A 13,962-nucleotide genomic window follows, 5' to 3' on the forward strand; every position below is an offset into this window, starting at 1 on the left:
TGCATCACCTTCATGTATTTACATCGAGCTCTGCTACATTGTTCACAATGTGATTGGTGGCTTGTCAACATTACGGGACTTCTGTCATACAACTCGCCACTTCCTGCTTTGAAATCTGTTTGGATTGTGTGCTGTCCATTCTTCCATAAGTCACTTCCAAACTGCACTATTGGAAATAACTTTATCTGGACATGTTTGAGGACTGAGCATTTATCTGGCACTGAGCAAACCGACTCAAACAAGGTCTTCTAGGTAAGGATACTTCACCATGAATGAATCTTTTTGCTGCCAGAGTTACCAACCTTGTACACCCAGGCAGGCTCGAGCCCTCAGACGGCAACTCTGCGGCTGTGGAGTCGAGCACCTTGCCAGAGTGCCAATATCAACCTCTCTTTAGAAAAAACAAAATGCCAAATGCCTCTCGCACACGGTGCAGGGACACTGACGAATGATCACTCACGGAAAATGACGAGAACTAGAAACTGTCGATGTTCTTCGGCCTTTGAATTCGTCGTCACTCTCTACTCAGACTGGGTGCTCCTCCCGTCCTCTCACCTCATCTCCTCTGGAACATGGATGGAAATCGTTGCACCAGAAATCCAGCCAGTCACTCAGCTTATAACCAGGAGTAGATGCCATCCAGTTAAAAGCATAGTATGAGTTTTTTGAGCCTCTGGTGGCTTTTTTGGGGTAGGGAAGTGTTTGGTTCTTTCAGTCAAAGTGTTCTTTATCTGTTGGTATTTTAAAAATCTGTTTTGAAGGTCCGTTAGTCATCCAGAAGTAGGAATTCTGACTTTGTATAAAAATCACTCCTTATACAAAAGCTTTGATGTCCTCTTTAGCTCTCTCTAGCTCTCCTTAGCTCTTTGCTGTGTTTCAAAAAGTGAAAGGATAAAGACATTTTCTATATTTCTACCGCTTCAGTTGGCGACAAAGTACAATAGCTTTTCAGCTTCAACGACGTGTATGTACATATGAATATATTTGCATAGACTTTGCTAGGTATCCCTAAAAACAAGCAATGTGTTGATTCTCAGTGGATCTGTTTGCATATATGAGTGTGAATTTGATATGTTTTGAGCTATGGTGCAGGGGTTACACCACACTAGGTAGTGCTGGTGGATCGGACTTGTTTCAGTAAACCTATTTTATGCTAGTGTTGATGGTGTGTGCACTTTCTGTCTCTCACTCACAGAGGCCTGCCTGGTTGTGGTGTCATCATATTCTCCTACCACACATTTTTAAAACCCACGATCAAAGTAAAAGTAAAAAAAAACAAAAAATTTCCACCTTATCATGAAGTCATTATTAGGACACTGCCATTCACTTATAGTGTACTTAAAGAGATAATACACATATTTTATGCGTATTTTGATTGACAGAATCATGTAAAATCTTTTCCACTTCACGCAGACACAGATTATGCCTTTTTTCACTTTAAAATTAAGTCAAGGAATTGGCTACCAAGTGCTGTGTTTGTTGTTTAAGTGTATATTTTCTAGTACAAATTTGTTTTGTCTGAACCATTTCAAGTTTGTGTATGAGTGTGTGTACACAAGTTGTTTATGCCTACAAACAGAAAGTCTCTCCTGATTGCTTGACTGTTTTTCCCTCCTCGAGTTGATGCTCTAAGTGCAGACTGGTGTGTCAGCTGCTGTTTGACTGTTGATTATCTACTTCAGCAATCCTACACTTTTAAGTCAGTGTGGGTGAGGCTTTATGAAATGATGCCGTTTGGTGCGATTAATCGCAGCCTGCAGTAAAAAGTCTGAAACCAGTGTTTGACACAGACGCTGTGGGTTTATGGAAAGTGCCCGGAAAAAACATCGACATGCTGTGTGACCTTTTCACGGAGGCGAGCACATGTCTAATGCTAGCGTTGTTGATATTTTCTGTGATTAGGTCATTTTTCCGTCCCTCATTTGACAGCATGGCGGGTAGCTTTTTACTCTGCTAATTTCAGGTTATTAGTGTTTTCTTCTTTCAATCAGCACTGGAAAATTATTTAACCAACACTTTCAATAAACCCATGTCAGACAAAATTTGCCCCTTAAATTGTTAAAAGAGTTGTTTTGGGAAACTCACTTACATCCCAGAGTTTGATAATAACATACCATTCATGTGTGTGCAGTAAATTTGATGTTACAGCCAGCAGTCATCCCAGCAGAAAACAGAGTAGAAGCTAGCCTAGCTCTGTCCAGTGGTAAAGAACCCACCTATCAACCCCTCCGAAACTCATAATAATGCTGCGTTTACATTATATTGCTAAGAAAGTTAATTACTAACAATCGAGTTAAAGTTAGATGCCAAGTTTTCATCTAAATTTAGCACAGATTTTAAGAGAATTTTCAAAAATTCAGCAGAACAACATCTGAACTAAATTCCATCCATTGTTGTACAGATATAAACAGCCAGTGGCGCTAAATTTAGTCTTTTTAAATGCTACAGCAACAAGGTCAACAGTGGGGTTTACTAGACTGTAATAGTGTATCATTCACTCTCAGATTGGAATAACAGGAGGTTTTCCTGTTCTTTCCATTCAGCCAACATTGTGTGAACCTAGCATAAAGCCCAGAAAACTCCAGAAAGTTATAGCGACTGGCCAGTAAGTGGAAAAACCACAAATTCAGTCATTTTTATATTTCACTTTTTGTACAGATCAAACAGGCGATACAACGTGCTTTAGAGGCGCTGGTAGGCAGATTTTGTTTCCATTTGACAAAGCATGACTAACTGTTTCTCCCCATTTCCAGTCTTCATGCTAAGCTGAGATGACCAGCTGCTGGCTGTAGCTTCACATTTGATGGTAACACGAGGATGGTAACAGTCATCTCATCTAACTCTCAGCAATAAAGTGAACAAGCATATGTCCCAAAATCTCGAACTATTCCTTCAACTGATGAGTGGTACCAGCCCTCAGACAGCCAATGTTCTCCTTTACCATGCAGTCATTTCCACTTTTACAAAAATGTATTTCCATGGAAACTGTTTATCGTTTGTGGGCGCTGATGGTTGACTGAAATGTGACACCACACCGATTGGCTTTGGCGTCCTGCCTCTCGCAGGTTTGTTCATGTACAAAAAGGTTTTCTGTCCAATCTAGCAGTGTAGTCACAAGACAATCTATATGAGAAATGAAAACCTGCACCCTGTTACTTGTTGTGTACAATGTTTTTTAGAATCTCACTATTTTTGGATTAATTTGTGCTGGTGACAGTTCCATTGTCTATTATTATAATGATATTATTATGGAGCTTTTATTTTATTGCTATTTTGTGTAGGATAGCCAACTGTTTTTATTTTCTCTCTATTACTTTACCTTCCTTATCATAAACATATAGTACTGGTTTCCTTTTTTGAAAAAACTTGCTGAAAATTGCACGATCAGTTATTGTGGTATTAGCAAATGCAATGAAGGAAATACCAGTTAAATGCTGCAATTTTAATTAAGATATAGAATATATTTATAAAAACGGGCAACTAAACTGAAATTAGTAATTCATGAAATTTGAAAAATGTAAATGCATGGGATACAGGTAACAACAAAAGTTATGTTACATACAGTAATGATAAAGGACATGCATCACAAATGAGTTTTAAAACAACTCAGAATAATGTAGCATATGAAATACTAAAGATGAAATTTATAGCTAATATATTGTGTTGAGCTAGTTTGCTTTGGGTTTTTATTGTAAAGAAAATATTTCTTTGGTTGTTTTTTGAGAATGATATACAATTTGTGTATATTTTCATATACAAAGTATGCACTGATATGTTATTGAAATTCTATACCGCTTTTACAAAAAAGTGTTTGTTGTACCAAAGTATCCAAGTCCCTTGAAACCTTATCCTTTTTGCGTATGTTTTACCGTATTTTATATATTAAATAGACAAATTGAGTGAAATAAACTTGAATCTGTGGCTTGTTTTCTTAACTGACATAAAAATTAAAAAGAACCTCAGACTGTTTACTGTGTATTCGAACAAAAAACCCTCTAAAATTATTTATTAAGAGTAAAGTTTGCAATCAGGAAAATTTCATGTAAGTAAAATCTCAGATCTTTACTTACATGCACCTGTGGTGCATTTGAGTGTGTCCTCTCAGTTTTTTCTCTGCATCCTCGGCTAATTGTCACAGTTACAAACGTGTGATGCTTCATTTCACACCTTCAGCGATAACTTAATGGCTAAATGTAGCAGCTCTCCTGTGAAGTAAGCAGCACCTGTGTGAGTGAATCAAGAACATCTGATACACTGAAAAAACACTCAACTATAGCATTAAAAAGTCAATTTATGATCTTTATTCTAGTATTGTATCACTTTGTTTTATCTTGTGTTATTAACCTTTGACAAAACCTTGGCAGTGGTGGACGAAATCCAGATCCTTAAGTAAAAGTATCAATATGACAATACAAAAATACTCCATTACAAGTAAAATTCCTGCATTCACAAAAATAGATACTGAGGTATAAGTACAAAAGTACTAGAAGAAAAATGTATTTAAAATGTTAAAAGCACTGACCCCTGGGATTATATATTTGAAACAATTAATGAATTGATGTTGATTCATTTATTTTGTCAGTGAAATGGCAAAAAAAATCTCTTGTTCCAGCTTCTGAAAATCTGAAGGTTTGCTGTTTTTTTTAGTCTTCGATGATATTAAGCTGAACATCTCCGGTTTTGTCCCGTTGATTGAACAAAGATAGACAGCTGAAGATGTCACCGTGGCCTATTGGGAAATCATGATGAGCACCTCTTACTGTTTTCTCACATCAAATAATCACTTGAGAAATAATGGTCTGATTAATCAATGATGAAAATAATCATGAGTGGCAACATTATTTGATCATAATTACCGGTGTAGTAAGGGCCACTGTAATATAGATTTTTTAAAAATGTATTACTATTAAAATAAATATTCAAATTTCAATGTACTGTTACTCTATAGATGTGATTTAGAGTAACAGCAAATGTGTTTCAAAGTTATTTTTCACGATCATTCTCTGTTGCTTTCATAGATTTGGGATGTTTCTTCAGTCCTTGGCTAAAATAAAATGTTTCCATTTATTTCACACTATGCTAAAAATTATACCTCTGTTGGTTGTTGGAACAGTTAGAGACTGTTTGAGTTTTAGCTCTAAACATAACCATATCACTTTCTAATCTGACTTAAGCATCCGTCCAGGTAGAAAAAACAAATTCAGTGGAATGTCTGCACAGGTCCTAACAGGTCTCTCAGTCATCTAAGGTTGATAACAAGCCCACAGTTACACAGCACCAAAGCAGGGAAACTGAACAACTGAGATATAACCAACAGAATATCAGCAACGTCTGCCCTTTGAATGCTGGGATTAAAGTGAGAAGATGTGTGGTGCAGACATATTTTAGGGTTCGCTAAAAATAAATAAACATTAATGGATCCTGGTTCAGTAAAACAAATGCACTGACATTGTTGTAGACTGTCAGAGTTAATTCCTTTTTGTGGGTTTTTGTTTGTTTTGATGCAACATTTTGTGTTTGTCTGTCTTTTGTCAACTCCAGCCGTGACTCTGCTGTTTCTTCATCTTGTTATTTGTTGCCATCCAACACTGGCTGCATTTTTCAGGTTTTGAATTAGGGCTATGAACTTGCCCATGAATCATGATCACAGAGAACCCATGGTTTTAAGTTTCTCTTTAAACAAAAATTATAACCACCATTAACTGCATTTTTCATGGTGCATTTCCTTTGTTTTTTGGACCAGCTCTATGTTGGACCAATACCAGTACCATGCTCCACCCCAGTCAGGTTGATCTGAATCATCAGCTGCTGCTGCATACTGTTGAGTGTCATATTTGGTAATGAAGCTTTATTTTACTCATTCAAGGTCCCAAATATTGATCATATTTACTTTAAATACACATTCATTCATATACTGAGGATCCTTCAACAGAAAGAAGAGAGACTATTAAAAAATAGCCCAGCAACTTATATTGTTACAAACAAAGAAAAGCCTAAGCAGTAAAACAAAGATGCATTTAACAGTCTCAGTTATGAATATGTAGTTTAAAGATTACCACTAGTACCAGCTGTGTGACATCAAAACAAAATCATAGAATTAATAAAACTTATAATTCAACCTCATAAAAAAATATAATACAACCCTTAAATATTTACTTTTGATATCCAGCTCTTACGATTGAGTACTTTCAGTTTCAGGTTTAAAATGTTTCTTTTTCCATGTCTGTGTTTTGCGTCATTGCATTCAAACACTGGATGCCTCAAACTGAAACTGGATTTTATCAACTCAAGACGAGAAGAAGTTAATGGCCGTTTAAAAGTTTGTAATGGAAGGAAAGTGGTATAAAATTAGTAAACACACATTGTAAAATGGCCTTCACCCGGCCATTTGCATGTAAACTTTCTAATTACAAATGTGAATATTGTTTTATATTTGCTTAAAAAAAAAAAAAAAAAGAATAAACAGATACTACAATCTGTGCTTCAAATTCACTCCCAGTCTGGTTCATATTCATAAACTTAAAGTTTATAAAGTTATAATCCTTAAGATTGTCATGAAATTAAACCCCATTATTATCCCATCCCTGAATTTAGATTGCATTCATAAGCACAAATGACTTACAAGAAATGTTTGTATATAATCCGGCATTATTTTATCTCACAGGTAAGTGTTCACCCTCTTTACAACCCTCCAGGTTAAGTATTAAGTTACTGCTTTTCTGCTGCTGCTTCACATTAACAGCATTCAACTAACGAAACAAGGAGTGGCTTTTACTGTAAAGCTGCTGCAGGAAACAACAATATGTTCATCAAAAATCTGACTACAAAACACGACAACAGTCATTTCCTGCAGTTACTTGTCAGCAGTTTTTATTAGCTCAGATTTTTTACATCTGATAGTTTAGATTGTCTGACGTCTTTATCAAAACAACATGAGTGTGTTTAGCTGCTCTGTGAACTCAAACACATGTTCCTGTTCTGCTGTGTTTCTGAAAACACTGCTCAAGGAGTATTTACTGTTGTATTAAACCACACTTGCTGTTACCATCAGTAACTACAGGTGTTACCAAACCAGGACTGAAATCTTAAGGATTGCAACTTTAAAAAACACCAAAACAATGATTCAAGTTTTCTGTCTGAGTGTTGTTTAGTTGTGATGTTAAGGTGTTTGCAGTTGTTTGTCTCTTTGCTCCTCACCGCCTTTTGGACATTGCCCTTTAACCCCACCAACGCTGCCTGGGAGGAGGAGCCGTTGTGGGTGGTTCCACGTCAAAAACCGCCCCTTGTCCGACTGATGAGCAGACGTAGTAGAAGTTGACGCCCAGCATGACCAGTATGGGGAAGAAGGATAAGCCGAAGCCGAGGCCCCTGATGCTGCTGCCCAGAGAGAGGCAGAGCCAGTAGATCAGCCTGCAGCACAGAATATGACACAAATAAGAAGCAGATGAGATTGACGTACTCAGACTTCCTGTTTGATGTACATTTATAACCAGCTTGATTTGGATAAATAATGACAGAAGATCAGATCACCACCCACGTCAGCCTGCACACCCACTCACACCTTTCAGCCAGAACATTAGACGTCTTAGCTCTTTCATCAGTTTTTGCATCGGGTGCTTGATGACTCAAAGCTGGATTAATGATCCTGATAGATGCTTGCTCTTTTTTTTTTTTTTTTTTTTTTAAATACTTGCTCTAATTTTCCCTCATGTACTTGAGTCTGTCTAAGAATAATATTTTCAGAGCCCACAGTAGTCACAACACTGAATAAAGGCATCTTGAGTCTGGTTTGTGTAACACAAGATAGAGCTTTGATGCTTTGCTGTGGTTCAGTAGATCACTTGTTTCTTGACCGCATCACATATGGAAAGAACTGCAGATCTGTAAAATGATATTAATTTTGACTTTTGACAACACAAATTTTTAAATGCAAAATCATGATGTGATGCCAGTGGTATAGTTTTTTTTATGTTTTTTTCTCCATTCTTCTGTTTTTCAACCTCTGAGTTGATTTTGGAGCTCAAGTAGATCCTATGATCTCAAACACAGGCAACTCAACACCTTTAACTATGTGGTATTTTACTGGAGCTGTAACGCCCCTCACCCTCCTCTACCTGTTCATCACTATATTGTTAGCGATGTACACATGTTCTGTCTCACTGCAAATCTGTAAAAAAAACTAAACAAAAACAACAAGCGTCTGGTTTGTCACAACAAACAAGCTTCACGCTTGAAAGCCTATAAGTGATCAGACAGGTTTAAAACAAATCCCCAGTTAAGCCAGTTTTATGTGGACGCCAAAAGGGTGTGGTGATAGCAAATTTAAAAAAAAAAAAAAAACTTTAATGAATACAATAGATCAAAGTTGCAGCAGGAAGTAGCTCTGCAAAATGCAATAGACAACCAACAAACAGATTAAGTAATAAGATAAGCATTCACCTACATTTTCACTCCCACATGCGAACTGGTGAAACAAATTTGGTGGATGTGGATTTTTTCCCCCATCTTTTCTGATCACTAATGGTTTCACTGTGTGTTATAAAGCTGTCTCTTGCAGTGTCATGTTTTTGTATTTCAGGCATGCTGAGAGGAAATATGCAGCCTGGCATTTTTGGGTTTCACTTGCTCATTCATTTAAACTGAGGCCTGACAGACTAAGCATGAGCTCTCTGCACAAAACGAAAGTGTTTGTCACTGGTGATTTGTCTTTTTGTGGGTAAAGACAGTTATTAGTTTTGGGTTCATTTAAATTAAATTCACGAGGCAGCTATTCAAACAATCTGAAGACAACCAGCTCATTTCCCTCACACATTTCATTCAACAAATACAAATAGTGATCATCACATTACACCTTGATGAATCCTTAACTTTTCCACATGGCCCAATAATCTGGTTAAAATTTTAATTTGTTCAAAACTTCGTTTATGACTGAACACTTTCATCAGCCTCAGCTGTACATTGTGTTTAGTGCTAATAAGCAAAGGCTATCACGTTAAACAATATATCTGCTTCAGATCTTTAGCCCCTCCCTTACATATTGTATATAATATTTAAGTTACCCAAGTTTGAATGCCATTTATTGTTTTCAATAGCCTCTGTCATTTGTAAAAATACGCATTAAATAACCAGAAATAACATTTAGAATTATTTTCACACACAGGAATCATCCTCCTCCTCATTCATCCCTGATTTGGATCCTGGACATCAAACTGTGTGTCACAGAAAACACTCCTACCTGCCAAAAACAAATATGATGGTGAGCAGCGGAACCAGTTTGACCAGCTCCTGGTTGATGTAGGTTGCCATGACAGCGAGCTGCAGGAAGTAGAAGAGGAAGAGAGCCAGTGATTCATTAACGTAGTGCCAGTGCACTGCGACCTCTCTGTGCATTGTCTCACTCCGATAGAGCGGCTTCAGCGCGCTGTAACGCAGCCGGGCCACGCCCTGCACCACCATACCTGCAACGAAACAAGGCTTATCATTACCTGCGTGGCTTTGTTTGTGGCTTACAGTGTTTGTTAAGGTGCATGATAAACTTAACACATAAACACACTGAGGTCTTACCGAGCAAGATGGGGATGATGGCGAAGAAGGAGCAGCGTAGTGTGTACACCACTCTGAGGGGAGCACTCTCCAGCAGCGGTGAGTCAAAGGGAAGGAGTTTGTAACCTCCCCACACCAGGAGTGGAAAGAGGAGCCCTGCAGCTGCTGTCGCTAGAGCCAGCCTCAGTTTTCCACTGCACAGATGGTCACACAGGTCTGAGGAAGGAGGACGAAGGATTGTTTTAACAGAGAGTGATTATTTTTTACACCAAATGTGGAAAATCAGTATCTGTAACTGTATTAGCTGGGACAGGAAAGTGACAGTGAGACATAGAAGATGTGACTCACTGCATGATTCATCTAAAGACATGTTATTATATTTGATTAAGGAGTACAGAGATCACGACACTGTGCAATTAGTCTAAGAGACCATGTACTCACTGAGTGAAAATGTGCTACAGAACACACTTTAACCTGGCTGGATTACAATAAACAATCTCATATTAGACCCGTTAAATCAAATAAAAAAAACTCACCCAAATTCACCCAACTAAAAATCTACTAAAAATATTAAAAGCACCTGGCTGCATACACTAAATGCCATGAAATCCACAGCACAGTGAGCTCTAGTGTTCCTCAAACTTTAAATCAAGGTGATTATGTATTCGCTATTCTTTTCAGAGAGGAAAAAAAACAATTTAAATTAATTTAGGGTCAAAATGACAAAGTACTTCAGGGGCATCTTGCTTAATGATAATCTCACTTAATATTGCCTTAATTTTATTTATTAATAGCTGTTGTTGAAGCTGTTGAAGGATATCACTAAATAGATAATAAGGAAGGATTAGGGAATTAAGAAGTCTGATGTTTAGGATGTTCTGGTGGCCCAAGGATTTAAGGCACTGAACATGAACCGTAACAACCCTGGTCTGACTCAACTGGAGACTTTTGTCATTCGCTACCTCTCTCTCTCTCCTCTCATTTCCTGCCATTGCTCTATTGTCTCATTAGTAAAGGCCTAAATGACCCCAAAAACACTCGATCTCCTCTCAGCAGACGTTTGACTTGTCATAGTACGGACAGCACAAGTGTTACAACCAACATTAATAATGACTCTGTTCTATTCAAGTGTCTCATTAAATCATGTGTGACAGTGAGGCAAGATAAGCAAAACCAAGACCTCGAAACTGAAGCAGCTAAATGGAATTCAGCTATCAACGTGTTAAAATGTCGTTTCCTGTGAAAAAGGCCTGAGCAGTTGTTGTAAGGGAGCGTTCTGAAAACTGTTTGTTCCAAGAAGCTCCAACAACACCTGAGATTTAAGATTCATCTGCCAAAGAGCATTAAAATCATGAGCCTTCAACAGAAATCCAACCTAAAGGACAAACAAAAAGGATGTTTAAGGATCTGTAACAGGTACCATAGAGCCACAGTAAAGCCAACTAACTGGATTACTAATCAAAAGCAAGTTTAAAACCTCTGCATGCTGGTTTTAATAACACAATTATCACAATAACATGAATGGAAATGAATGGCAGGTGATGACAGATGTGTAACCTCAGTTGTAGCCCAGAAATGTGTATTTAATAAGTAATTAAAACCTAGCTGACAGAAATGTGTATTTAATAAGTAATTGTGCAATTGTCCCTAGTAGTTTTCCACCTTTTTTTGACTGGAGTGCTAAATGAGTCTATGTACTATTATATAAGTCTTGAAAAGTCTTAAATTTATCTTGGACTCAACCTGAATAATAAACATGTGCCCAGTTTGTGTCATGTACTCACAGAGCTTGTCGTCCTGCTCCGTCCACTCCTGGTAGTACTGCACTGCTGAGTCAGGCTCCACCTGCAGCTCCTTCTCAACGTCCTTCTCTATGAAGTGCCGGCTCTCCTCAGGAAGCTCTTTGCTGGACGGACGCACAATCGTGACTTGGGGAGTAAAGCCCAGAGCAGCTTTCTCTGAGATCCAATTTGACCCCCCTTCCTCTACATCGTCATCGTCCTCCTCTTCATCATCTGCCTGTGAGCCGTCCCCTCTATCGTCTCGCTGCACTTCGATCTCATCGTCCCTCCACCTCTCTCCCTCGGGCATGCTCTCCCTCCACCTGGCTTTACTCTTTCTGTCGCTCTCTTCAGGCTCTGAAACCTCTTCTGAGCAGATGCCATCATCTTTGTCCATCTGAGGCCTATTGTCTTTGTCTGCAGGCCATGGTAACGTGCTTGGTTCCAGAAGAGCAGAGCTGGTCACCTCCTCCTCCTCCTCCTCCTCCTCTCCTTCTTCTTCTTCTTCTCCTTCTTCTTCCTCCCTGTTTAACACCTTTTTTTCTTCTTCATCATCTGTACTCTTGTTTCTTTCCTCAATGTTGTTGCTCTCTTGCAGCTTTTTACTTCCAGCTATTTGTGGCTCTGGAGTTTGACCATCAGGTGAAAGTGCCACATCTTCAGTGAAGTCTGAGATTAAACCACCTCGGCCTGACATTATTGCAAAACCTGAGTTTTTAAATCCACTTTTCTCTCTTTTCAGTCAATAGGAGTTGCACTGTTAAAAGTCTGACTATTAGCAGAGCTTCTTCCAGTTGCTAAAAGTCATTTTTGTTGATTTCCCTGTGAGGAAAAAAAAAAAGTTACAACAATTTTTAAAAACAATATTCTGCCCTTCAGCGTCACAAAAAAAAGTAATCAGAGTTCACGGTTTATCACAGGTGTGTTGCCTTTTATGGCTTGTCCTGCCCTCACACAGACCAGCTCAGTGTATGGAGCAGCTGTCAGTCCTGTTTGAGTGTGTGTCATGAAATCAGACAAATTCCACATAAAGACTGCTATAAACACATAAGTGTGACCTTAATTTATTTATTTATTGAATGATTAAAATAGGACTCTCAATCATCAAAAGAAGTATCAAAAAAAGCTAATCTAGTGATCGTTTGCTTTATTGTTCCATCTATACAATGTCATAAAACTATGAAATATGCCCATCACAGGTTCCCAGAGTGCACGCGATGACTTTAACACATAAAAACCTCATTTAAGAAGCAATTTTTCTTACCTTGGTGCAAAATTCAAAGAAATAATTTATTATCAACATCATTAGAGATCAATTTTCTGTCAACTGACCAGTAAAATTTTACCTCCTTAAAGTTTAAAATACATCAAGTTCTTTTCAAAACTAAGACTCCAACACTGGGTGGACAAAATAAAAGAAAACACTCCCTGATCCATGCTTTCAACTGCTTTCCAAAAACTAAATCTTACTTCCATTAAAACTTGAACTACTGACTGAAGAAGCACTGCCTGTACTGGAGGATACACCCAGCTTTGGCACAAAACAATGTACAGGCATCTTTAAAAGAGTTCCTGAATATGACAAACCCACCTCAGCCCAACTTTGAGACACCTGTATTTGAGATACCTGTAAGATTATTCTGACTGGCCAATTATTAACAGAAAACACTGATACATTTCAGCTGTAAGGGAGTAACAAGCTATATAAACATGTCCGCATTCCTCTTCTCTGACAACACACACCTGGACTTTATGTTTGTCAGCTACAGAACAACTACTAAAGCTGCTAAAATATACTAAGAAATTAAGTTAATTTTAATTCAGCTGTTGTGACTGTGAGATGAAGGTTAACCCTGAGGCTGTATTTAAAATAAATCCATGCAATGACAAAGACTTTTCCTGTTCCAATGACTAATCCAAAAGAGGCTCTGGAGACAAATTTAACCAGTTTCAGTCTCGTTTCAGGGGAGATTTGTCCCAACAGGACACTAAAACCTACTTAATTTACATGCAGGAAATACCTGCCTTTGTGATGCATTTCCCTCTCAGTGTCTCCTTTACATGGCTTTAACCTTTGTCTTATTCAGTCCTAAATTAATGCTGCACTGTGCAACACTGAAAGCCTTCAGTGAGAGCTGCTGGGGGATTTAGTTTCCGGCTGGAGCCGAGACTTGTTCAGCGACTCCGTATTTACGCCGGACTTTTGTCATATTTGAACAGCGATAAAAATGTCGATAGTCTGACGGTTAACGTACCTGTTTTTAACTCGGTCATGTCACCGAAACAATCCGTGACTTTGTTTCTAAGAAGCGAGCTCACTAGTTCAGCTGTTTCTCACTCTTGAAGAATTTACCTGGCTGATGCGACCAGGTGCGCAATCAACCCCTCAACAGGAGATGCAAGAACAGTGAAGAGGTATCACTCTGCTTCAATTTCCACAGACCAAAAACGTCATCCCAAAGACCGCCTTTTGTTGAGTCTGACGTCACTCCCTCCTGCAGAGTTAATCCCAAGGATCCCGACGTCTCCTCCCCCTTTTCAAGACCAGAGAAACCGCGAAGTGTCAGGGAAAAAAAAAAAATCATTTGTGCCCTCAAATTGGTAATTCATGCTCTCCATTTAATAAATCAAAAAAAAT

At 38.3% G+C, this 13,962-nt stretch overlaps 1 protein-coding gene across 1 annotated transcript; it reads right to left on the minus strand.

Moving 5' to 3' along the window:
• Nucleotides 1–5,821: 5,821 nt before the first annotated feature.
• On the minus strand, nucleotides 5,822–13,716 carry tmem79a (transmembrane protein 79a). The gene is made up of 5 exons (XM_071501114.1): nucleotides 13,580–13,716; nucleotides 11,328–12,146; nucleotides 9,565–9,759; nucleotides 9,236–9,458; nucleotides 5,822–7,410 (listed from the first exon to the last, which is right to left on the minus strand). Exons 2-5 carry the CDS (start codon nucleotides 12,019–12,021, stop codon nucleotides 7,218–7,220), a joined length of 1,305 nt encoding a protein of 434 aa, XP_071357215.1. The 5' UTR covers nucleotides 12,022–12,146; nucleotides 13,580–13,716; the 3' UTR covers nucleotides 5,822–7,217.
• Between the last annotated feature and the right edge of the window lie 246 nt (nucleotides 13,717–13,962).

The sequence above is a fragment of the Trachinotus anak genome, unplaced genomic scaffold (assembly GCF_046630095.1).
Source record: "Trachinotus anak isolate AG129_WGS33_773 ecotype Australia unplaced genomic scaffold, CSIRO_AGI_Tana_v1 ptg000016l, whole genome shotgun sequence".
NCBI lineage: Eukaryota > Metazoa > Chordata > Actinopteri > Carangiformes > Carangidae > Trachinotus > Trachinotus anak.